The 27,552-nt window shown below is 41.0% G+C and overlaps 1 gene segment (V, D, J or C); it reads right to left on the bottom strand.

Moving 5' to 3' along the window:
- Positions 1–7,502: 7,502 nt before the first annotated feature.
- Positions 7,503–11,554, bottom strand: LOC118773805. The segment is given in 3 exon segments: positions 7,503–8,009; positions 9,669–9,732; positions 11,549–11,554. Coding segments are annotated over 3 exon segments (387 nt in total).
- Positions 11,555–27,552: the final 15,998 nt, after the last annotated feature.

Below are 27,552 nucleotides of genomic sequence, written 5' to 3'. Positions count from 1 at the left end.
ACTTACAATTACAATTTACAAATTTACAACCTATAATCGAACTAGATAACAAAATAAACATAACCACATCTACAAATTTTAGTAGTTCATACTGCTATGCTGTAATTATAGGATTTCTTTTTTTTCAGAATCCAGAGGACAGATCACTGTAACTCAGACTCCTGCAGTGAAAACTGTTCTACCAGGAGAGACAGTCACTGTCAGCTGTAAAGCCAGCAGTGCTGTTCTTGGTAGTTGTTACTATGGTGGTTCCTATAGCTACCCATGTCTGTCGTGGTACCTGCAGAAATCTGGAGAAGCTCCTAAACTCCTGATCTATTCAGGAAGCTATCTTCACTCAGGCACTCCAACTCGATTCAGTGGCAGTGGATCTGGGACTGACTTCACTCTGACCATCAGTGGAGTCCAGGCTGAAGATGCAGGAGATTACTACTGTCAAAGTTTACACTACCCTAACAGTGTCTATGTGTTCACACAGTGTTAGAGAGCCGTACAAAAACCTCCCTCAGTCAGACTGCACAGTGCCTGCACTGCTGCAGCTGGGACCTACTGCAGGTGCTGAGGGGGAAGCCAATGACACCAGGCAGAGGACTGGGGAGATTAACGGTAAAAGTTGACACATTTGTATTTTCATTTTTATTTTCCTTTGTTCCTCATGCACAGTATTTTTCTTAATTTATCTGATGTATAAATGTTCATGTTAATTTAATTTAATTGTCATAAATTAACAGGTACTTGTGAGTCTCATGTACTGCTGGGGTTTTTCAGAACACTGTATATACATAGTGATGCACACAAGGTATAAACTGTGTGTAACACATTCCTTACATACATTTCTGAATTCTGTGCCGAATGTATAACTACAACTACAACTACATAAGTAAATATTTTTAATGAAGCGGCATGGAATTTTAACCCTGCTTTGCACCCTCTTTGTATGAATCTACCAATGATAGGACAGAAAGCGGGCCACAGAAAATCTAGTCATACAATTTCTCCAGTTTCCTTTTCAGGTATACCTCAGTTATATAATAATAATGATACATGGTGTGTAGTCCCATATTACACAGAAACAGCAGAAACAACAGCAAGAGGATTCTCACAGGCTTTAGAGGAGGTGAGAAAAACATACCAGCAGAGGGAAGTAGAGCAACATTTGTCCAGAGAATTGTCACAAACCTAACAAAATGAGAAGTATGAAAACCAATTTGATGTTAGAAAAGTTAAACCCAGTAGCATCTCCTATAGTCCTGATCCACATCAGACATGTCTTTCACAGGAATGTCACCAAAACGCTTAATCTACCAGAGAAGTAATTTTCAGTGGTGTAAATTTGAAAAAAAAAGAAGTGCTCAAAACAAACAATAGGTCATACAAACATATATTAAGGCACTACTATGTACTTCAAGAGTCTGTCCAGGTGTGGCAGATTAACATGGCACCCACTGTACTGCAGCAGTGATGGGGTGCAGTGAATGCAGTCCCCCTGTTACACTCATACACCCATAGAGCCTATTTTTCACACTGAAAGTGACCCAGTGCAGTGAGCTGAGCAGCAGATGGAGGATGGGCGTGGCATCACTGACATCATCCAAGCAACCTGAAGGTGCCTGCTGACTCACAGGGTGCCTGAGAGTGGCGAGCCGAGCCCCTGCTGACAAACCCACCCCTGTCCCCAGCACAGCCAAGCCAATCTGTTCCACCCCTGCAGCCTTCTGGTCATCATCATCATCAGCTGATGACACGGCTGGGGTCAAACCTGGGCCGAAGGGCACAGCTTGCACTCAAAGCCAGCAGACATCTGTAGGGTTTTAGCGTGTTTGTTCAGTATCTCTGCAATAACACAGAACTGATCTGTAGGGTCATGGCACGCTACTCACGGTGCCAGAGAAAAGCAGAGGTCTCAGAGATACTCTCCCCTTTACATGATGGCCGAGCCACCTGCTGCTTGAATCAGTGACTGAGAGCATGTGTGTTGCCACCCTGTAGGGCAGCTGAAGTTCTTAATAAAGGTATAAGAGTCAGTGTAAACTGACAATCACACTTAACGGGAAGGATCATAAATTATCTCCAAACAAGGTCCCAGGGAACCTTACTATGTTTACCAGAGTTTACCATGTTTAGTTCATTTGTTGTTCAGCACTAATGTACCAGCAGTGGCTTCAAACAGCACCTTATGAGTGCATATGCACACAGCATCACAGCGTACATAATGATTTGAGCTCCAGGCTAAAGGAGGAAGAGTCCAGAACGGATCCAGAGGAAGAGCACATCACACAGCACTCTGTACCTGCCTTGGGGGTCAGCTTTCCAGACCTCACCTGCTTTCATATGAGGAGCTGCTAACAGACCTGACCTGCACTGCCCTGCTGCTTCATATCAACCATTACACTCATAGTTTCTCGGGAAAAGATTATTTCCTTTGAGCTGTAATTCTGTAAAATAAACACTTCTATTTAATTACATGTAATATTCTGAGATCAGTGTCTTAAAGAGTTTGCCTTCATTTTCCAATGAGTTATTGTGTGCAGTACAATATAGTTGTTAGAAGTTATTCTTAGAATATATTAATTTTTCATCCTGTAGTCTAACACATTCACCTATATGCAGTATGTATATAGTATGAGGACATTTATCTGAACAGGACACTAATTTAATACATACATTATGCTCATGATCATACATGGGTAAAATACATTCTAAAAACATTACCCTTTCCAGAGATTATGCTATCAGTATTTTGTAGTGTGAAAAAGAGTGAAGTAATTAATCACAATGACTGCCTGCCTAAGAGCTCTAGCTGTACCCAGGAAGAGTATTTGCATAGAGAAGACACTTTGCATTGGCAGCACATGCTTCAGTGCTCTGGGAGTGTTTATAGTCGTGTGAGTTTAACGCTTCATGACTGAGAGCTGTTCTTCATGGGTAAAGAACCCACAGTAACAATGACTTTTATCACCATCTTCATCTGGGCAGTTGCCTTCTGCACTCAAGGTAACAGATTTACTATGCATAATTCCACTCTACACCCTGAAATTAACATTGAAATGTTCCTGAAAATGCCCTACTCAAACTCTTTAATGAATTTCCTAATTCTGTTTTCTGTTTTGCTATACTTTCAGAAACTGCAGGGCAGTACACTGTGACTCAGACTCCTGCAGTGAAAACTTTTCTTGCAGGAGAGTCAATGTCACTGAGCTGTAAAGTCAGCAGTGCTGTGTTGGGCAACAGCTACCTACACTGGTACCTGCAGAAACCTGGAGAAGCTCCTAAACTCCTCATCTATTTAGCAAGCAACCGACACACAGGGACTCCAGATCGATTCAGTGGCAGTGGATCTGGGACTGACTTCACTCTGACCATCAGTGGAGTCCAGGCTGAAGATGCAGGAGATTACTACTGTCAGAGTGAACACAGTGTCAGTGGTGGCTATGTGTTCACACAGTGTTAGAGAGCCGTACAAAAACCTCCCTCTGACTGCACAGCGACTGCACTGCTGCAGCTGGGACCTACTGCAGGTGCTGAGGGGGAAGCCGAAGTGTGTGGAGGAGCTGAATGGTAAAAGTTGGCACATTGTATTTTCATTTTTTTTTTTCATTATTTTACAACAACAATGGCTTTTGTCATCATCTTCATTTGAGCACTCATCCTCTGCATTCATGGTAAAATTGACTTAGGAGTAAGAATTTGGGGAATTCAGGATAAATGTCTTTTTAAAAGGAAATGCCTATGCCTACCTTGCCTATATCACTATGGAACATCAATTACTGTTATCAAGCTATCGGCCATGATTAGCTTTCTGCCGAGAACAGCTTCAAATAGCCTTCTTTAAGAAATGGTATATGGAGTATACTTTGGGCAAAATTTAACTTCAAAAGAAACACCTGACCAAGTCATTGCGTTAGAGTGGCCAGGTTGATATCCCAATGGGGACAGCGTCAGCTGTTCGCATGACCCTGTTCAATTGATATCACAGAATGTCACTACTTCTGAAAGTTACCTTGTCAGAACGTAACATCTTCACGCAACATCACGTTACATTGTAGTACTAGAAGTAGTAAAGCTGTAATTTCCACTAGATGTCAGCAGAGGACTGCACATGTTTTATTGTTTGTGTTTGTGATCTCATGACAAGAACACTAGTATCTATTCGGTAGCCATGAAATATACAAAGTGACGACAGTGATCATACACAGCCATGTCATATTGATATCCCAGCACTCAAAGTGACCAAAGGGACGGAGCCATGTGCTTGGGTGAGAGAAAGAAGAGCTACACTCCCTCACAATCACTTTACACTCAAACACTGTCAGATGAGAACGTGTAAAGGAGAATATGTGGAGATTTGCTGTTCCGGAAAACACTGAAGTGGCTCTTAAAACAGCAGTCCTCTCATGGTGTATATATAAGCAGACTGTTCCTGTATGCGTCTGCTGTGATGAGCCAGCATGGCTGCAAGAGGAAACCTCAGTGGCTGCATTTTCTGGGTGCACTGATTCCGTTAGAAGGCAGAGTATCCATGCCATCGTGTCCATGATGTCCTGGCTGCACGCAGTGACCCAACTCCCACCTGTGTGACACTGTGATTGTCTTTCTTCATCCATTATCTGTATGTGTTAACAGGTATATGAATAAAGGTATGGAAGTGGACTGCTGCAATACCCAGTGACAAACATCAGTTTCTCCTGTCTAAACCTGTATATCCAGTGTATCCCCACAGTCAGACACAGCAACTTACATTTCTGGCATGAATCCATACTGTGCAAAATAACTGCAGTAAAGTGCACACATACAGCAAATATCCATTCACTCTTCATTGCTCCTTATGATCATCAGGGCAGCGTTATTACGAACACAAATCAAACTTTTCACTGCAGTATTGAGGTAAACAGAAGATCAATGAGACAACAAAAAATGGAGAATCAATCAAGCTGATTGATGCTGACTGATAATAATAAATAATAATACATTTTGCAGTGTTTATGGCTGACTACATACAGTATTACTCTATTACATAGAGTGTTCATAGATTTCGCAGCTGCAAAGTGGGTGCTTTTGGAAAGGATTCCTTTGAAATGGGCTGGAGGTACAGCAGGAATAGTCCTGACACTGGCAGCCTATCAGTGGGGTTGGCATGTATGTCAGAGTCATGGTGAGAATCTCAGGGCTTTACTTCATTCTCACATTGGAGTGAAGTGATAGAAAAGTAAAGTTCTGTGCAGCTCTACAGCACAAACACACTCAGCGAAGTACAGTATAATATATACATTCAATCTGGGCTGGTTAGAATTTTCAGTCAGTGTCCCAACAGGATGAGAGGAACAACAGTCTGTGGACCATGTAGAGGTTCAAACAACTGATTTTATAAATCTAATAACAAAACAAAAAGTCTCTAAAAGCAAAATATTGGACTTGGAATCAGCTGAAATGTAACTCAGATGAACTGCATTTTACTTAACATTACATGCCATAATTTATACAGTTACATAATTTGAGCAAACTTTGCTTTCAGACTGGAATAATGAATACTTCTTTGAAGACCAAAGACATATTTTATCATGTGAAATTTGGAAAATATAAAAGTTATCATTTACAAAACCAGACACTTAGAGCAGCTTCAGTTACAAGAGGAAACACTTTGACTGTCATTTTGTCAGGACTGCGGCTCCCTAGCCGGGTTTGTTTTGGTTTTTGTTGTCTTCCCTGTCCATGTGCTTTTGTTTTTCCCTGTGTTCCAGCCCTGCCCTGCTCTCCGCCCACCTGGTCATCTGACTGGCTCCACCCGCCTACCTGCACACCTGAACCCCATCTTGTTATCTGCCTTGCCCTATATATTCCTCGTTTGTTTCTGTCTCATCGCGAGTTCGTCTCAGTTCGTCTGTGTCGCTACGAGCCGTTTGTTCCTGTTCTGCCTGCCTGCCTGCTTACTGTTTTTCTGAACCCTTGCCCGTTTTCTTGACTACGTTTTTGGATCTGACTTTTGGTACTGTTGCCGTGTTTCTCTGGTTTGCTGACTTCGCCTGTTTTGACTACGTCTTCTGGATTCCCCGTCTTGCCTTTATTAAACTTTGCGTTGTGCACCCCATTCCGCTGTCTGCGCTTGAGTCCCTGCCTGAGCCTTGACACATTTCTACACTTTGTTTCACTCTAGGGACTGAAACAGGAAAATGATCTTGCATATATAATTGCATACGCTAAGGAAGGTGCAGAGAAACATATTTAAGATGAGAAAAGAGTGTGATCAGTGTGATTTGACTTGTTCTGCTGTGTAGTTGATATGACCTCTGCTGGTTATCAAGTACCAGCCAGATCACTGTGTAAGTACTGTGATATTGGGCTGACTCAGCAAAACCATAGATGGATACAGATTTTCTGCTGTTATACAGCTAATATATTTATTTCATTTTGATGTCTTTATAACATGTGTATGGATCATTAATTACTTAGTTAATACTATTTGAAGAACAATATGTTTTAAAAATGTAATCAATTTAACTTGTCCCTCCTCTAGAGAGGTGAAAACAGCCCACCCCCACACAGCTGCCCCAGTCCAGGGGATTTTGGGTAGTGAAACTGTGAAACTGTGAGCTGTGGGGGTGAAACTCAGATTTGCATAGGCAGGGCAGGGCGGTTCTGCTACTCCCAGAATAGAGCAGCACTGTCACCAGATGTTCCCCCGTCCCCATGGGGGTTAGTGTGAGCTGAGAGCACACTGTACATCATGAAGCAGCAGCTAATATAGCTATACAATCCTCTCACTGCTCAGGCCTCCAGCCACCTGCTAAATGCACTATTTTACCTCATGCATTCACACATCACTCACAGGTCTAATGCTAAAACATTGCATTTTAAATCAATTGTAAATTTTTATGCATATTTTAAAAGATGCTTGATTCAAAATATGTCACAGAGCAATATTAAGGAATATTAAAATACACTAGTATTATTCACATATTATATAAATGTAATCTCAAACGTGAAAACATACTGGCATTCTTCTAGAATTTATAATCATCAAATGATCATCCTCTCACATTAAACTGTGCCATATATCATGTTCATCTCAAATGCCTGGTATCTTATCCTTATATTCATGCTTGGAGATAGCAGCTGGACAGAGCTTTGTAACCGAGTTCATTATGAACCCTGTGCTGAGGTGTTAAACTGTATGTAATGGCAATGTAGCAATAATTCCCCCAAAACAGGGTTTCCTTCATCTTCATAACTCCCACAGAGTCAATGGACATGGGGGAGGGGTGCAGTTCACACACAGCTTTGATTTCAGACATCTATCACTCCTCTGATGGCTCCAAATGATTTCAGTTAAACTGCAGGTTTACCCTCCTATCTCACCGGTACAAAGAGTGTATCTGTCCCTGTGTTTGTATTGATAAAGACAAGAACAATAGAGTTTATGACTCAAGGAGAAATCTTTATTATTCTCTATTACAATAATAACAGCACTGAAGCATCAAACCACACAAAGACACATATATCTAACAGGGATCAAAATCAGAGCACATGAAAGATTGTTCTGCTAAAAGCTCAGTCTGGAGAATGGATTCACACATGAGCTGAAGCACAGCACACTGTTAGTCTACAAGTAATCAGTGAGTAAGAAAGAGAAGAGCTGAGTGCAGAAGAGAGTAAAAACAGAGCATTCAGCCGCTCTACACAGGAGTGTGTGAGGCGCTACTCAGAACACTGCTCTCTCCTCAGTGTGTGAGCGAGTGGAGTCTGGGAGCCCTGGGTGGCCTCACAGGTCAGTGACCCCGCCTTGTTCCACTCGTCCACAGAGAGACTCAGGGTGCTGCTCCAGCTGTACAGGCCGTCCTTCTCCAGGACCCCGCCGCTTGCCTCCGAGCTCCTGCTGCTACCGTCCACTTTCCAGCACAGTGTCCAGTCTGAGGGGAAGCCCTTGTTGGCCAGGCACATCAGCGTGGCCGTTCTCTTGCTGGTCAGCTCCATGCTAGAGGGGGGCAGGACCCGAAGGGTGGGGGAGATGTTTTCTGGGAGAAACAGCAGAGACGTGAGGTCAGAGAGAGGGGAGGAAATACAGATTCAACACAGGACTACAGGAGATGGAGAAGAGACTCTTATTTTCTTTAAGTTCAAACACTAAAGAAATGTAGAGCTTGTATTACAAAATATAAGTACGTAGACTAACTGTAGAAATGCATATAAATGTAATGATATCTATGCTGCACACAAACAGGACATTTTCTAAAACACCTGATCCCTACTGCAGTGCGTAATGTAGCCTTTTAAAGCAGTCTTACAGATACCAATATGTTTTGCAGACCATCTTTACAGGCCAGTGAAAAAATTACGTCCAGTCCCAGTTTTACAAATGCATCAAATGTGATTTTTAAAAGTTTCAACCTTGTTGAAAATAACCAAAATATTTGTATGCAACAATTTGGTAAGATTAAGCCTTTCTCGTCGTTAGCAACAAAATGAGTAGATTAAAGAAAATTAAAATTTCAGGTAAGAAAAAAAAAATTCTACAACAGAACCGTTATACGCACTAAGAATCAACATTCTGTCTAAAGTCATTTTCGTTTTCAGACACGTTTCATGGAAAACTTCTTTGCAAAATCGTTTTCAGACAGGTTTCATGGAAAACGTCTTTGCAAAATCTGTAGTCGAAAACCCGGACAACCACAAACGCAAACGCAAAGTCTCCGCTTGCTAAGCTCGAACCGAGCCTCATTTAAAACGAAACCCGTAATCAGAAAGACATAAATCACGCTTTAATTCAATACTTCAAAAGATTGTTTTCTCTGGGAAAACTTCCATCTGACAGTCTATCACCGAACGCTTACATCTTTTTAAAGAAAATGATTGACTTCGTAAGATCTTTGTATGAAATATCTGTGCATTACCAGAAAATTCAGTATTAGCAAAACGTGTCACAGAAAAGACCCAACTATTTACACACGCGTTCGCTCCATGGACGAGATCGAGATAACAGAGCTTTACCAAAATGTTGTAACTGTCCTTGTAAGCATTATTCACATTAATTTGAACGCTGTAAATTTGGGTGGAACAATAAACACAACGTACTCCACATAAAGCGCTGTTTTTACTTGAAATCGTGGAGGTAGATAACAAACTATCCTTTATAGGAAAAATAATCACTACGTGTGCTGAATACTTACTTCCAACTTGCAGTCTGGTGCCGCTGCCAAAAGTGTACCACAGTGATTCAGTTCCTATTAGTGTCCCGTACAAAAACCTCTTGCAATCGAGTTAAGCGTCAAAATAAATTTACTGTAAAAATGCAGATTCGGCATTCTGGGGAAAAATTAAGCGGCGCGTTTTTCTGAGTGTGCAAGTCAAGTAAAACGGATACATTTTAAAATGAAATACGTTTAATTATAATAATGTGTTTTTAATTGACGTAATCAATTTGATAACTTAAAATACTTTCCCAATTGCAAGTAAAACATTCTGTTCGCAACAATTCAACAGTTTTGAACTGTATTTTGAAAAAAAAATTGAAATTACAAACGTATCGCTCAACAGATGCAAAATATATTGCGGTCACTACAATCGTAAAATTTGCAAAAAAAATAGCGAAGCGACATAAAATTACCATGCTACTCTGAAATTAGATTTCAGGGTGAAATCATGGCAAAAGGGGAGTGAAATCGCTGTAAACTTACTGCCGATCTCCAGTTTGGTGCCGCTGCCGAAAGTCCGCCACAGTGATTGACTCTGATTGACTGGCTGTACAAAAACCTCCCTGCGCTACAGCGTCTGCGTTTCTCACTGCGAACAACTGATGCATTAAACTACAGACTCAGAGCTAAATCCTTATCAAGGTTTAACTTCCAAAAGACTCTCTTTTACATTGTTCTATCAGTGATCCTTATCCTTATAAGTTATCCTTATGCGCATCGCCATATTGATAACCAGCCCCACATTAATAATGGTCCATGCTGCGTATTCCTATATTACAGATAAACTCCAGAGAGTAACACCAGAGCGGGAAGCACAGGGAACACAACTGACAGTCCAGAGGATTGTCACCAGTTCATGAGGAGATGAGAAAACTTACCACCAGAGGGCAGTAGAGCAACAGGTGTCCTGAGAACTTCCACTGTTGCACAAGTGTTACAGCAACACAATATACAAGTCACAACCACAAACTGCCTCGGTTTCTCTGGAAGCCCCTGGGTCAGTGAGGCAGTGTCACTAGTGTAGGTCTCAGTGTCAATGGGACAGCAGTGTAGGTCTCAGTGTCAGTGGGGCAGTACTGTAGGTCAATGGGGCAGTAGTGTAGGTGTCAGTAGGGCTGCAAGTGTAATTCTTAGTTAAAGTTCTTAGTTAAAGTTAAGGTGTTGTTCTTTGTATTAGCAATTTTAGTAGCTTTTCATAGAGATGATCAATATGTGGACATAGATTATTTTTTGCTGAAAACAAGAGGTCCATGTTTATATCTGAAGTGTGATGTCAGATGGGTCATGGTTTGGGGAGTGAATTTCAGCTCTTAGAGGTGGGTCCAGGAAAGATGGCTGTTTCAGGACCTTTCCATAATCCTTCCACAAAAGTATAAGAGGTGAGCTTCATGCCTTGCCATATCATTGCAGTACCTGTCTCATAGCAAAATGTGTTCTATTGCTGCTTATCTTCACTTTAGACCTGAAATGCCATGAGTGTGTGAATGTATTCAGATTCTGATCACTATACTTTCATTTACCCATTGGATGGGTTTAAATGTAGGAACTTAGTTTCATGTTATTAGTTTCATGTAATATTTTTGCACACATTTTGTAATGTATTTTATGCATTTTGCATGTTTTGTTACCATGAATCTAGTTATCATTGTCATTTTTAGAGTGTATGTCAAAAGGGTTGATGTATAAATCAAATGATGTTGCAATAGCAGGGGGTTGGATGATTCAGTCCAAACAATCTATATGCCTTATACAGTCTACAGTAGCAGCAGTGCACTGTAACAGTGTAATCATCTCACAAGAATTTAAAGAGGTAGTTAGTATTCACTTTTCTACTGCGGTAGTTAATCTTACATTCTACATGGATAAATAACCAAACACACAAGGGGCACACTCACTTGAATTATGCAAAGCTTTTGGGACCCCTTTAGTAAAGATGGTTCAGCTGGGCAGCCTCTCTCAATGGGAACATTCTCCCTGCCCCCTGATTGGCTCATTCACAGTGAGCTCTGCTAATCCTGTGCTTAGGCTGGTGTGTATCAGGTAAATTAGTGCTGCAATGTCTTCATGCCTGTGCCTGCACTGCTGAGGGGCCCTCTGACCCGAGAGGCGCTCGGCTGCTGTCCAGGGAGCTGAAAGGAGGAACTCAAGAAAGAAGCACAACTCCAGCAGGGAAAACCCACAGCGCCAGCCCCTGTGCAGCCAGCCCCACCCCTCCCAGTACCACAGAGAGGAAGAGAGGAATTATGGGAGAAATGAATGAAGTGCGGCTCTGTTTATGCAATTTATGAACATCCACAATATTTAGACAGTAATCGTGTCTGAAATGAAATGCTACCAATCTGTTATATATATTTTTTTCTGACCGTCATTTGCATAAAGACTCTGCACATTGGCAGAAAAGGATGAAATATCCCAGCCAGTCTGCAATAGGCTGTCACACTGGGGCCCTCACTCTACCCAAAACAAACAAAACAAATCTAACAAAGAAAGCATGGAAAGGTGCACCACTGACTCCAAACACAAGCTAAACGCTGCTTCCCATTCTGAGACGTAACAGGGTCAGAGTTCAAACGTCCAGGAACGAGGGTTACCTGTGAGAGGGACCTGCAGATGCTGCAGCTGATTTAAGGTGCTGGAAATAAAGACACAGACATGGCCATCTGAAATCATTCACTATCTTAATCAATACAGTACTTTTACTGGATTTATATGCACTTTATAAAATGTTCATTGTTGTCTCATTTTCAGCTTTAATATATGGAAGAAGTACAACTATCCCAACAGACAACTGACTTGTATACAAACATTTCATTCTACTGTAACTATTTTTATGGACTCCTCTCCATCAAGTTGCTGTTTGGCTACAAGTGCCTGCTGTACCCAGGAAGAGTATTTGCATAGAGGAGACACTTTGCATTGCCAGCACATGCTTCGGTGTTCTGGGAGTGTTTATAATCCTGTGATTTTAACACTTCATGACTGAGAGCTGTTCTTCATGGCAACAGAACCCACAGTGACAATGACTTTTATTACCATCTTTATCTGGGCACTTGCCTTCTGCACTCAAGGTAAAAGAGGTTTATTGTGCATAATTCCATTCTAGACCCTGAAATTAACATTGAAATGTTCCTGTAAATGCCAAACTGAAACTCTTTAATGGATTTCCTAATTCTGTTTTCTATTTTGCTATACTTTCAGAAACTACAGGGCAGTACACTGTGACTCAGACTCCTGCAGTCAAAACTATTCTTCCAGGAGAAACAGTGTCACTGAGCTGTAAAGTCAGCAGTGCTGTGTACAAAGATTCTTATGGCAACAACTTCCTACACTGGTACCTGCAGAAACCTGGAGAAGCTCCTAAACTCCTCATTTATTTAGCAAGCACCCGACACACAGGCACACCAACTCGATTCAGTGGCAGTGGATCTGGGACTGACTTCACTCTGACCATCAGTGGAGCCCAGGCTGAAGATGCAGGAGATTACTACTGTCAGAGTTACCACAGTGATCCAGTGTTCACACAGTGTTAGAGAGCCATACAAAAACCTCCCTCAGTCAGACTGCACAGTGACTGCACTGCTGCAGCTGGGACCTACTGCAGGTGCTGAGGGGGAAGCCAATGACACCAGACACAGTCTGCTGATCAGACCAACGTAAAGATAAAAAGTTGAAGTAATCTGCTACTTTTATCAGTAAATTTAAAAAAAAAGTTTCTGTGATCTTTCTTGCCATGAGTAACATTATTTATTGTTCAGGTTGTTAATCAAATATTCATTTCTTTTTAATCTTAACAGAGCTTAATAGATAATGTGATATATTACAGACTGTCGTGGGATGACCGAGAGTCAATAATAAAAAGAACTGATGAAGTCAAAAGGTTGGATGAGGGGATGGTGGTTTATTTCACCCAAGCCGTGACTAGTGGAAATACCAACAACTAATAACACTAAATTAACCATGAGAGGGAAAAAAGGGAAAAAAACGTACAACACAAACAAACAAAATGCAAACAACAATTGCCTAAGCAAAAGAGAACACATCAGTTATGCTGTGATTCTCTCTATACTCTTTGCCAATCATCTGGCAGCAACTCAATACATAAAATCACGAAGAAATAGTCAAGAGGTTCAGTTGCTGTTCAGATCAAACATCAGAACGGGTAGGAAGTATGATTTAAGTGATTTTGACTGTGGGATGATTGTTGGTGCCAGACGGGCTGGTTTGAGTATCTCAGAAACTGCTGATCTCCCGGGATTTTCATGCACAATAGTCTCTAGAGTGTATAGAGAATGGTGCGAAAAACAAAAAACATCCAGCTAGCTAGAACAGGAGCATCCAGCATCCAGCTAGAACAGGAAACTGAGGCTACAGCAGGCACAGGTTCACCAAAACTGGACGGGAGACGATTGGAGAAACATCGCCTGGTCTGACGAATCTCGATTTCTGCTGCGACATGCAGATGGTAGGGTCAGAATTTGGCCAATTAATACCAATTGAGCATCGTTTAAATGCCACAGCTGACCTGAATATTGTTGCTTACCATGTGCATGCCTTTATGATTATGGTCTACCCATCTTCTAACGGCTACTTCCAGCAGGATAACGTGCAACCCAGTTATACCAGTCTCATGCTTGCCAATGAAACGGGAGCTTGGGCAGGAAACCCCCCCTCCATTATCAGCTGAGTGAGAGCGCGCGGTATGAACTGCTCAGACTTCTTTACCCTGAAGAGAGAGAGAGATACTTATGATTTTGAACCCAGAGAAAGTTGATATTAAATTTAACCACCAGTTAACAAAAAATTAGCCTCAGTTTACCTCAGAAACCCACTCCACTTCACCAGTTTGACTGACTAATAGGTTGAACTGAACTGTAAAAAGATTTTATTTGGTAAGTTTTATTGTACAATTCGCGTATAAATGCTAGGATGCTACATGCTATTAGATACTGCTGCATTGGTTTCACTAGTATAAATTAAAATTAGACAGTGGTTTACGTTTAGTTATTTGACAGTTTATTTCATCAAACTGACCTGAAATAAATTAAACTGTGTTTTATTTCATTTGCTGAGTTTTTCAGTACTGTTTTAAACTGCGAATGGAAGCTAAGTGCTAGAAGCAGTGACACTGAATCAGAGACCATTGCGCTGACGCAGCTAAAAGCTAGCTGACGTAAATTGTCCTAGTATGATGGTTAAGTTATGAAACATGGTGAATGTTTTTACGTTTGTCATTAGAATGTTTATCAATTTATATTACAATTATTTTCAATTGAATGTGTTTATTTTCATGTGATACTCGTTTCGTATTAAAAACTGGCGCATGGGCATTTAGTTCTGAAGCAGCGCATACTTTTTCATTCTAAAGCTGCGCAGTTTAGTACAGTGAACTGTAATATATGGAGAGAGAGAGAGAGACATTTTATTAGTTATTTAATTAATGTAATTGTGGTACTGTGAGTAAGAAATGGTACTTATAGTGTTGGGGTCATAATAACAGGCGTCATTAGAGGGCGCTGTGAATATTTTCCATGCATGGCTGTTGTTCTGAGGAAGTTACATTTATTCGGGAAGCAGGGTAGAGCACGTTCCCCATGCTGTGTATGTATGTGGTCCCTACACTGAGTTGAGAGCAGTCAATAAAAAACCCATTCAAGTTCATCTGGCCTGATCTTTCCACCTTAAGTTACCACAGTAATGTTGTGAGAGTATTTCAAATACTTAGCTGTGTTTGCAGTAGACAACAATGGTAACATACAGTGAATTGGCTTACCGTGAAAGAAAAAGAATAGTATTTTACTGAGTGTTAAACTTATTAAATGTGAGAATGTTAGAACCTTTTAACCCTATCTTGCAATGGAAACAACTTGAAACAAATTACAAAAAATAGAATTTTATTAAGAATAATATACATGATAGTTATGTATGTTTTAAGGTAACGAACAAATCACTGCCTGTTTTATATGCACAGGTCAGGTCTTTTTTTTATTATTTTGGCTCATGCAAGAGATTTGGAGGTTTAATTGTGAAGATTTTCCGACATGATATGGCGAGCCACCCTGGAAGAATTTAACTGCACACAGAAGAACAAAGAAAGCATGGAAAGGTGCACCACTGACTCCAGACACAAGCTAAATGTTGCTCCCAATCCTGAGATGTAACAGGGTCAGAGTTCAAACGTCCGGGAAGGAGAGTGTCCTGCCTGAGGTCCCTGCAGCTGCTGCAGCTGATTAAAAGTGCTGGAAGGGGAAAGAAACACATGACCATCTTAATCAATAAGACCTGTAGTAGATTTACTGGATTAATATACTCACACACAAGACATCTCAAATTGTGTATTACTGTTTCATTCTCAACTTTAGTATATGGAACAAGTACAACTATCTCAACAGCACACTGAATTACATGAAAATATTTTATGTTATATGCTGCTGTACATGTATTCGTGGACTCCTCTCACACTTTGCTTTGAAATGATCGCACGCACAGTTTACTCACAGATTGATATGTGCACACTATTGACAAATGAGGGCCTTGGAGTGGAGTAGGACCCAGGCATTGGGAGTGGGCTGATAAGCTCTGACCTGATGGGTTCAGTAAAGAGGGAATTTCCTTTTCTCTCAGAAACTACAATAACAAATGAAGAATTATACAAATATGATGTAAAATGAATTGTATTTTACCATCCAGGTGGAACTGACATATGCTCAGTAGTATGAGATGATACTTCTGGCAGCTTTTAAGAAAATATAAACACATTAATAAATGCATGAAATTTGAAAATGTAACTCTGGGAGGTAATAAAATATGACTCTCTCATAGAACATATCCTATTTTAGATGTAACAAGAATATTGATTATGCTGAATAATTGTACCTCTTGTCTCTCTTATTTCTTTATCATCTACTCCAGAGAGGTGTGTCTGGTGTCATTGACTCCTGCAGTAGGTCCCAGCTGCAGCAGTGCAGTCTGACTGAGGGAGGATTTTGTACGGCTCTCTAACACTGTGTGAACACTCTATCACTACCAGTATAGTGTAAACTCTAACAGTTGTAATCTCTCCCATCTTCAGTCTGGACTCCACTGGTGGTCAGATTGAAGTCATTCCTAGATCTTTGTACTCATGCATTGAATCAACTACACTTATAACGACAGTTTGTGCAAGTTTTCATGCCACTTAATACATTAACGCTCAGTTGAACACTTCAGTGGTTCCTTCAAGTCATTATACATATATAAACACACACGCACACACACACACACACACACACACACACACAGTTATGGCCCAGTCGAGCTAAATGCAATAACACATGGTTTTCAAACAATTACAAGGATAATATGCCAAATACGTTTCCAAAGAACAGGGTTTCACATTTCCTTTTGGTGCCCTCCCTTTACTAAAAACAAACATATTACATTTACATTTTGTCATTTTGGAGATGCTTTTATCCAGAGTGACTTCCAAAGTGTTAGTGATGCTAATGTGTGCGATATTATGTATGTAACTCCTACAGTTTTTCAGCTACACCTACACAACTTTCCCAATAACTTCAGTTGGTGTGGGCTTGTATTGTTTGTGCTTTTTGTATCAATACCAAAACATTGTTTTTGAGATGTTTGTGATTTTACTTCAAAAACATTTTCATTGACTAACACGGACAGAACATCTGAACATTCTAACATGTGCAGCTAACGTCACAATGGGGCTGCTGCAGCATCCAAAGATACAGATCATCTCTCCAGCTAAGATTATATCTACTAACCACTGCCATGATGGGCTTTCTCAACATAACGTGAAGTTATCCTCAAAATGATACTTAAAAACAAAACAACACTAACCATGAATATATGAAAAGCCGCAACAATGTCTCCAAACATAGGCTAAATGTTGCTCTCCATCCTGAGATGTACCGAGTCAGAGTTAAAACGTCCAGGAAGGAGGGTGACCTGTCTGATGACCTTGTGTCTGCTGTAGCTGATTAAAAGTGCTGGAAAAGGAGAGAAAACCATGGATTTACCAGCAGGAATAAACGTTTCAGTCAGAATAACCATCAGAATCAACCATCATGTAGTAGAGTTGCCTCAGAAACACACTGACACAGATTAGGCTTTTAAATACATGTGTATATATATATAGACTGTTTACTGTCTTTTACTTGTCTTTGGTTCATGGTTGAGTGATATTCAATTAACCAGCTATTTCAACAATCACAATGTAATTTATTTGAAAAGATAAAATAAACCTTTTGTTCTACATAACCATGAATATCAGCGGAGGAGTTATTGTACAGACAAACAGACACAAAGCAGCTCATATTCCCTAATGGAAGTGTTATATATTAGTATACATTCAGTCATTGGAAATAGTGACACGAGAGACAACATTTCAATCACTATTCATAGTGTGGTAAAACAGTAGCAGGAAAGTTATTACCATGTGTGCTGACTCCAGGACACCTAGTGAGAAGTCCACTGTACCCAGGAAGAGCATTTGCATAGAGGAGACACTTTGCATTGGCAGCACATGCTTCAGTGCTCTGGGAGTGTTTATAGTCCTGTGAGTTTAACACTTCATGACTGAGAGCTGTTCTTCATGGCAACAGAACCCACAACAACAATGACTTTTATCACCATCTTCATCTGGGCACTTGCCTTCTGCACTCAAGGTGAGAGGGGTTTATTTATTTAATTATTTATTTTAAAAAATGGCAAACCATCTAATACATAAATTCAGAAGTTTCAATTAAAGAATATTGGCTTCATGAAACTGAGTGATTATGCCCTAATAACATTTGTTTATTTATTGTTTTATTTTTGTTTCCTGATTTTCAGAAATTACAGGGCAGTACACTGTGACTCAGACTCCTGCAGTGAAAACTGTTCTTCCAGGAGAGTCAGTGTCACTGAGCTGTAAAGTCAGCAGTGCTGTCGCTAATTGTGGGAGTTCTAACAACTGCCTACACTGGTACCTGCAGAAACCTGGAGAAGCTCCTAAACTCCTCATCTATAGTGCAAGCACCCGTCACACGGGGACTCCAGATCGATTCAGTGGCAGTGGATCTGGGACTGACTTCACTCTGACCATCAGTGGAGTCCAGGCTGAAGATGCAGGAGATTACTACTGTCAGAGTGTACACTGCAGTGGTGGTAGCTGTGTGTTCACACAGTGTTAGAGAGCCGTACAAAAACCTCCCTCAGTTAGACTGCACAGTGACTGCACTGCTGCAGCTGGGACCTACTGCAGGTGCTGCGGGGGAAGTCAATTACATGAGATATAGTCTGTGGAGGAGCTTAATGGTAAAAGTTGGCATATTGTATATTCATTTTATTCATTATTTAACAACAACAATGGCTTTTGTCATCATCTTCATTTGGGCACTCACCCTCTGCAGGAGAAGGGAGTGTTTTGTGACTGTTGTGTGAAGCATGCAGACCTCTTCCCAGCAGTCCTTTCATAATGTATATACAAGCAGACTGTGCCTGTACAATTCTGATGTTATGAGCCAGCATGGTTGCAAGAGGAAACCTCATTGGCTGTATTTCTGGGCCACTGATTCCATTAAAAGGCAGAGTATCCATGCTCTCTTGGCTGCACGCAGGGACCCTACTCCTGACTAAGAAACACTTTTTTGATGTTTCTACTTTTCATCCTACACCTGCATGTGTTATTAGAATAAAGGTATAGAAGCAGAAGGCTGTAGCGACACTCACGAATCTTGGCCAATACCTTCAGTTACTTCAGAACAGGGATTGTGTTCCCTGTGCTTTTTGTGGTAATAAAATATTTTTAGAGATATTTATGATTTCTTATTGACGATTAGAAGTTAATAATATTTAATGCCTGAAATGTAGCATGTCTATCCTGGTACCAGCAGAAATGTGGAGAAGCTCCTAAACTCCTGATCTATTCAGGAAGTTACCGTAGGTCAGGGACTCCAACTCGATTCAGTGGCAGTGGATCTGGGACTGACTTCACTCTGATCATCAGTGGAGTCCAGGCTGAAGATGCAGGAGATTACTACTGTCAGAGTGAACACAGTGTCAGTGGTGGCTATGTGTTCACACAGTGTTAGAGAGCCGTACAAAAACCTCCCTCAGTCAGACTGCACTGCTGCAGCTTGGACCTACTGCAGGTGCTGAGGGGGAAGCCAATGACACCAGACAGTCTGTGGAGGAGGCTGAATTTCAAACACAGAGAGATACAGATATGTATGAACAAATAAAAAAGTATATGGTAAGTAAGGTATGTATAAACAAGTGAGTCAGGAATTAAAGTAAGGAATACAATTTCACTGCCCTCTATGTATGGTGTATTTTCATAGTTACTCCATCACTCTATCACTCTGTATGAAATACCCCAAAAATCCACACTTTTTTTACATAACGTAAAAATATATTGTCATATTTGTGATATAACAGCTTGATTCAAAATGACAATAATGAATGATGCTCTATGCCTCCTAAGATTAAAACTGAATAGACAGAGCAGGACAGAGACATGAGGAGAGATCCTGTCCCAGAGACAGCAGTGAGAGACAGAGACATGGGGAGAGATTCTGTCCCAGAGATGTCTGCAGGACACAACACACCAGTGGCATTCCTTATTTATTTTTTTCAACAATATGTTTATTGGTTTTTCTTCTTTAACAAGACATGTCTAAGCAGAAATATTACATGAAAAAACAACAGCAACAAAGAGAAACAGAGCAAACATAAGTCAAACAAACAGCAATAACCACAAAAAAAAAATTAAGAAACGTCTAAGACAAAACAGAAGTGTTACAAAAGCATAAAACAAACAAAATTACACTTTACAGTGGTCTGATCCAGTATGATAGAATGCATTTGGGACATAATTCAGATAAAACACAGCGCCCTATGCCAATCAGATATCTCTCACCATCACCCCACATGCTCACAAAGCATAGTACACTACCCAGAGTTCCCTTCATTAGCCAATATTTCACCCACATCACGCTGCTCAACAAAACCCATAACCATACATGTTATTTTTTCCATTGTTAAGCAAGGCAACATTTCTCTAAGCCATTGGGCAACACTAGCCCTGTTCACACTTTTCCAGGCAAGAGCTGGCGTTTTGCTTGCAACAAGCACATATGTATAAGTGTTTGTACTTTGTTCTTTAGATGAGAATTGATTGGGTACAACCCCAGGATAAACACTTTGGGATGGAGAGGGAAATTTACAGTTTGGGATATCATCTGTGATATCATCCCTCCTTCCAAAAATCTTTAATTTTTTCACAGTCCCACAGACAATGAAACAGAGTCCCTTTAACGTGATTGCACTTGTTGCATAAATCTGGATTTGTACTATTAAACCAGGGCCACCCAATTTGGGGCCTGCGAGCCACATTTGGCCCATGCTCCCTTTGCATTGCTATGTGCTCCCACTGCCACGTTGTTCCGGGTAAGATGACGCACCCCTTAAAACTGATGTTCCACCAATGAGCGGGGCAGGGGCGTAGCGAGCGCTGGTTGAATAGAAAATAAAATGCACTGAAGAAGCGTGTCTTTGTGATAAACTACAGTCGGCCTTTTCGACAGAGTTGTCAGTCTGATTTCAAGTGAAGTCACATAAAAAGCTGAAATCATGTTCCACGCTATCAAAACTGATTCCCAAGAAGGTTCGCTTTGGAAAAAGCACTAAAACACCACTCTGCCAAGTGTTTACTTACAATAAATCCCTAACCGTGGAAACAAACCGTGGCTATTTCTGCACAGGAAAGAGTGCTGAAATTGATGGCTAAAATGCATGTTTTATTTCATTAAGTTGACGCGATCTCAGTAAGGAAACCAAACTATTGCCATTTTAGTCACACAGGTCAGTGCGAAATCACTACCAATTAGGCAAAATAATTATTCCAAACCTGGCAGCCCGAGTTAGTGGATTTTGTTGTATTTCTGACCAATAATCTGTTGTGAATGCTATTAGTTATCCAACGTTATTATAAAACGAAATTACCAAAACGTTCCGAGTGACCCTGTGAATGATGAGATCATTTTCGTTAAAATGTTTCTGATATTGTGGCTCATTAGCTACTGTATGGGGGCATTTTGTGATGATGTATAACTTAAACGTTGCTCAATGTAAACGTAATATCCAATATTAATGTGTTATTCAGTGTTGTCGCTATGATGTTTAACTTTATATTTTTCAAGCGAAAGTCAAATTTCCACTCTAAGGTGGACAATACAGCTGTTTTCAGCTTAATTTTCTAAAGCACCTTGAGTTGCATGCACATTCTGTCAGAAAGGTGTCTTTCCTTTTAAATGTTTAAATAGTTATGCTCCCAAAAAAAGCATATGGATGTTTTATGTTTTTGACAATCATCTCTGTTAATAACATTACTGTTTAGCAGATTAAAGAGTTTTTTTATTATTTTGAAATTTTATTTTAGATTTAGAATGTTAATTTCCATGTTAATTTAGTCCAAACAGGACTAAAACATGACAAAAAATGTGTTTCACCAAGGAATTCCCATACCTTATACCAAACGTTGATTGTATTTGAAACAAAGGGATTATTTGTATGTTTCTTGATATCAGCTGAGTAAATGTAGAGGTTGAGGGATAATTTGGGTACAACTGAAGATATTTCAATCTCCATCCACAAAGGGAGAGAATCAGAGGTAAAATAATGCATAGCAGTGCGAAGCTGAGCTGCCCAGTAGTACCACTGGATATTAGGCAAATGGAGCCCCCCTCTGTCATACAGTAGGTACAATAAGCACAAGTGAACTCTGGGACATCTGTTATTCCAGATAGTGAACATCTTTTTAAGCTTTATAAAGAAGGATGGTGGCAGCAGCAGGGGAATGTTTTGAAATAGATACAACAGTTTTGGGAGGACATTCATTTTCACAATGTTAATCCAGCCAGTTAAAGATATAGGTAAAGATGACCATCTATCTATCGAATGGGTTATTGAATCTATGACCGGGTCATAGTTAGATGAGACTATGCAGTCAATCTCTGGCACAATACGAATGCCGAGATATGTAAAGCATTCTGTTGCATTGAAAAAGAAGTCAGAGGTGTATGTCTACACCTTACCTCCTCCCTTAGCATCATAATTGATGATTTTGCATTATTTGTTTTGTATCCCAAAAACACCCCAAAATCGTTGATTAGAGCCAGGAGTGCGGGTATGGAATTGCACAAATCTGTAAGAAACAAAATTACATCGTCTGCATAGAGGGCAATTCGAAGGTCCGTTTGACCTATTCTGATACCTGAAATATTGGGGTGTGACCTAACAGCTATAGCTAGAAGCTCAATGGCAAGAACAAACAGGAGAGGAGAAAGAGGGCAGCCCTGCTGAGAACCTCTGCAGATGTCAAAAAGTTTAGACACCATATTAGTAGTAAGGATCTCTGCAGTGGGATTTGAATATAGTATCTTTATCCATTTACAAAAGCTCTCACCACAACCAAAACGAATTAACACTCAACCCTGTCGAAGGGCTTCTCCACATCCAACAACAGGATTGCAGTGTCTGACGATCCATTTCTGGCATGTAGAACATTTAGCACTCTCCAAACATTATGAATTCCTTGATGACCTTGGATAAAGCCATTTTGGTCTCCACCTACTACATCCGGGCGAAAACTCTCTAACCTCCTCGCAAGTGCTTTACAAAGTACCTTAGTGTCAGAGTTTAAAAGTGAAATAGCATGATAGGAATCACATTTGGTATGCAGCTTTCCAGGTTCTAGGAGCAGAATGATCAGGGCTCCTCTCAGAGAAGGGGGCAGAAGACCATTTTCGCAAGATTCCAAAAACATCTCCAGGAGGGGAGTGCAGAGAGTAAATGTCAGTTGGCAGCCCGTCTGGGCCAGGTTCCCTCCCTGCCCATATACTATCAATTGTATTGGAAATTTCCTCCACGGTCAGCTTAGCATAAAGAATATCCTTATATTCCTCTGAAAAATTGGGAGACTCCAAGCTATCTAAAAAGCTAGCCTGGGACTTGGTTTTGGGAGGATATATTCTGATGCATATAATTTTTCATAAAAGGATTTAAAGGTGTTGTTAATCTCCAGAGGGTCTACCGTCACAGCTCCCCCTGCATCCCGAATTGAATTAATTGCCCTCTCTGCTTGCTGCTGTTTGGCTCGCCAGGCCAGCAACTTCCCAGCTTTTTCTCCCTGGCTGTAAGTCTCAATAAGCCTGCTGCCACTCTATCCACAGAAATTTTGTTACATTGAGCCCTGAGTAAAAGCAACTCCTTATGTGCACCTTTGGAATTAGTGAGGAAAATTTCTCTCTCCAGAGATTTGATTTTAGTTTCAGGTAATGTTATTTTTTGACGAGTATTCTTTGACTTGGAGCTGGTGAAATTTATAATTTGACCCCTTATGAAAGCTTTAAAGGCTTCCCATCTAGTACAAGCTAAAGTCTGATTGGTATTAATTGAAAAGTATAGATCAATTTGCTGCCCAGTGTATTCTGTAAAACTTGTATCTTGCAGCCATTTAGGTGGGTCACCTACTAATTTTGTGTCGGAATATATAAGAAATGCTGGAGCATGGTCAGAGATGACAATGCTGGTATAGAAGCAATCTACAATTTTAGAGTATAATGCTGCTGAGAAAATAGTCAATTTGGGAATAAGTCCCATGCGTGCTAGAATAGCAGGAATATTCCACATCATCTGGTTTCATTTCTCTCTAAATCTCTATTAAATTTAAATCCTTCATAAAATGCTGTATAGTTTTCCTAGATTGGGTATGGGAGATGTTCAAACCTGAGGTGCGATCTTTAACAGGATCTAAAGTGCAATTAAAGTCTCCTGCAACAATATAATTACCTGGAACCGAGGAAAGGTTTAAAAACAGATCGTTGAAGAATTTAGAGTCATCTTCGTTGGGACCATACATATTAATTAGATTCAACTGCTCGGACAGCAAGGTACCCCGTATAATAATATATCTGCCGGCGGGGTCACAAAATGTTTGCGACATATGATAAGGAATGGACTTATGGATAAGAATAATAACTCCCCTTGCATGAGAGCTAAATGAGGCTGAGATGACCTGCCCGTTGCGTATTTGAGGAATGTCGCCAGGTAATAGATGTGATTCTTGCAAAAATATGATCTTTGACTGAAGTTGTTTTAGTCTACTTATTACTTGTTTTAATTTGGCGATTTTATAATGCCCTGCAGTTCCAGGATGTAAATTTAACCTTAACACTAGTCATCAAGTTTACCAGGGACACTTGAACTGAGACAAACCCCAAACAAGCGCACTGGATCAGCCTAATATACCAATAGACCTCTGTTATCACCAAAGACAACAACACAAAAGACGATTTAAAACACGTCTTACAAAAACACATGCCGTCTCTGCCTGTGTGATTTTTTTTCCCCTCTGTACACCTTCTGCCCCGCCACATGAACAATAAAAAAACAACAAAATACCAGGAGTAAGCCAGAATATAAGACCACCATGAACTAGCCTCATATTAAAAAAGAAAACCAAACCCACACCAGGATGTTCCGATGCATACAAACATGGTACATAAAATTATAATAGGGCTAGGCCAACTGGCCGTGTTATTATAGTCCAAAAGATAATGCTACAATGCCACTGACCAAGATAAATTATAACACGGTTAGTTGGCCTTGTTGAAATAGTCATGATTAATAAATAACTATATATATTGAAATGAATAAGGACAGTATGTTTCAAGCTTTAAATACCTGTTTAGAGAAAACCGAAAGCAACAGTGCACCTGTGCCTCGAGTTACCCGCGGGGGTCCTGCTGATAAGGGGTGTCAGTGCTCCGCCTCCTTAGCTGTGGTGTTTTTGTTTTCCTTGTCCATGTGCTTTTGTTTTCCTTGTGTTCTAGCCCTGCCCCGCTCCCCGCTCGGTCTCCGCCCGCCTGATTGCCTGCACACCTGCTTCCCATCCCCTCGTCAGCCCTGCCCTATATCTTCCCTGCGTGTCCCTGTCCTGTTGCTAGTTTGTTACAGTGTTTTCTTACCTGTTTCATTCCCCCCGTTGCTCCTGCCTGTTCGTTTACCCTGGTTATCGATCCTGCCTGTGCCTGACCTGGTTTTCTGCCTGCTGCTTTTGCCCTGTTTGCCTGATTGCCTGCTTGCCTGGTTCCTGACTCTGCCTGACTCCACGATCGCCTTCCCGGAATTGCCCTCGGACTGCCTGCCTGGTTTAGACCCTGTCTGTTATTGTTCTCGCTACTCTGTCGCCCCCCTTTAATAAAGTCGCACGGAACCTGAAACTTGCGTGGTCCGCTCCTGAGTCCTTGCCTGAACTGTGACAGGTCCCTTGTCAGAAGGTGGGGTATATGTAGATGATCCTGTGATTACTTGCATGGTGGGACTGTAAAAAGGTTCTTGTCAATGAAGTAATAAGTAGAAAAAAATAAATAGCAAATGAGTGAAGAAGCATAAAGAGACAGTTAATTCTCACTTACATTTCTAGGTAAGTTGTTTGTATGAACATGTATCTATTTGTAATTGTTAACCAGCACAGTAAAAAAGTTGAAAACTTTCAGTAGCCTTTATTATGCTAATATATGCGTAAGTCTGTTGAGATAAGCTGAAGGGTGGAGGAAGGGATTCAAGGGAGGGAGGACACAAGTCTAGCTGTTTGAAGCCACTCCAAGCTGAGTCAAAACATTGGGTCTGCCGCATTAAACCACGTTTGGGAGCACTGAAACCGTGTGTAACTAACTGAGGTGCGAGGTACAGAAGCTGAGAACGGCCGTGCTTGCAATTATTTTTTTAATGCCATTATCTCGAGATCACGAGTTAATTATTTCATTATCTCGAAATAATTATTATTTCTTGAGATAAAATTATCATGAGAAAACTTTTGTTTTCTCGAGATAACAGGATTGTTATGGAGAACTCGAAAATGAGTGTCTGGTTCATTTGATCACACCTGATTTCAGCCTTCAAGATCAGAAAGACACAATGCAATTTCTGCCTGTGTTAGACCTTGATTGAAGTACAGTCTGATGCATTGATCAATAATGGGTACTCCTGATTTTTTATCTTAAATCAGTTACTACAGTGGTCAAGATGCCATCTATGCATGCTGGCACGGCACTCCTGATCTCTGAAAAACAATACAAGCAGAGGTGGGCACCCCGGCTTCAGAAAGTAGAAGTCCTGCTGCGCATTTGTTCCATCCATGCACTACACCAGCTGAATTTAATTAGCACAACTCTTCAGCCAGGTAGAGGAGCTAATTAGTGAAATCACCTTGTTTAGTGAATGGCTAGAACAAATAAATCAGGACTTTTACTTTCTGAAGCCGGGGTGTCCACCTCTGATCATAAGTAATAAGAGGAATCCCATCCCCTCGTCAGCCCTGCCCTATATCTTCCCTGCGTGTCCCTGTCCTGTTGCTAGTTCGTTTCAGTGTTTTCTTACCTGTTTCAATCCTGCCGTTGCTCCTGCCTGTTCGTTTTCCTTGGTCTTCGATCCTGCCTGTGCCCGACCTGGTTTTCTGCCTGACGCTTTTGCCCTGTTTGCCTGATTGCCTGTTTGCCTGGTTTCTGACTCTGCCTGACTCCACGAGCGCCTTCCCTGGAATTGCCCTCGGACTGCTTGCCTGGTTTAGACCCTGTCTGTTATTGTTTTTCGCTACGCTGTTACCTCTTTTGAATAAAGACACACGGAACCTGAAACTTGCGTGGTCCGCTCCTGAGTCCTTGCCTGAGCCGTGACAAGGGGAGCAGCAGAACTGGTTTGGGCAGGTTTCAACTGAGTTGTAAACAAGTGCCTGTGGGAGATGGGGGTGGTGCGCAAACAAAGACAAATACAAAGACAATGACATGACTAGGGAATATGGCCCTTTTCTACATATATGTATATGTATAATATATGTAATATAACGTGCGCTTTGCGCCATGCCACAAAGCACACGTCATCTCAGACTGGTTCCAGGAACATGACAATGAGTTCAGTGTACTCCAATGGACTCCACAGTCACCAGATCTCAATCCAATAGAGCACCTTTGGGATGTGGTGGAACGGGACATTCGCAGCATGAATGTGCAGCCGACAAATCTGCAGCAACTGTGTGATGCTATCACGTCAGCATGGAGCAGAATCTCTATGCCATCAGAATCCATGCCCAGAAGAATTCAGGCCATTCTGGGGGCAAAGGGGGGTCCTACCCAGTATTAGAGAGGTGTACCTAATACAGTGGTCACTGAGTGTATGTGTCATGGCTCCCGCCCCCTAGCTGTTGTGTTTTTGTTTTTCCCTGTCCATGTGCTTTTGTTTTCCTTGTGTTCTAGCCCTGCCCTGCTCTCCACCCTGTCTCCGCCCACCTGATTGTCTCCACCTGCCTGCCTGCACACCTGCTTCC

Source organism: Megalops cyprinoides, chromosome 2, assembly GCF_013368585.1.
Source record: "Megalops cyprinoides isolate fMegCyp1 chromosome 2, fMegCyp1.pri, whole genome shotgun sequence".
Classification (NCBI taxonomy): Eukaryota; Metazoa; Chordata; class Actinopteri; order Elopiformes; family Megalopidae; genus Megalops; species Megalops cyprinoides.
This window is presented reverse-complemented; position numbering and strand designations above follow the sequence as displayed.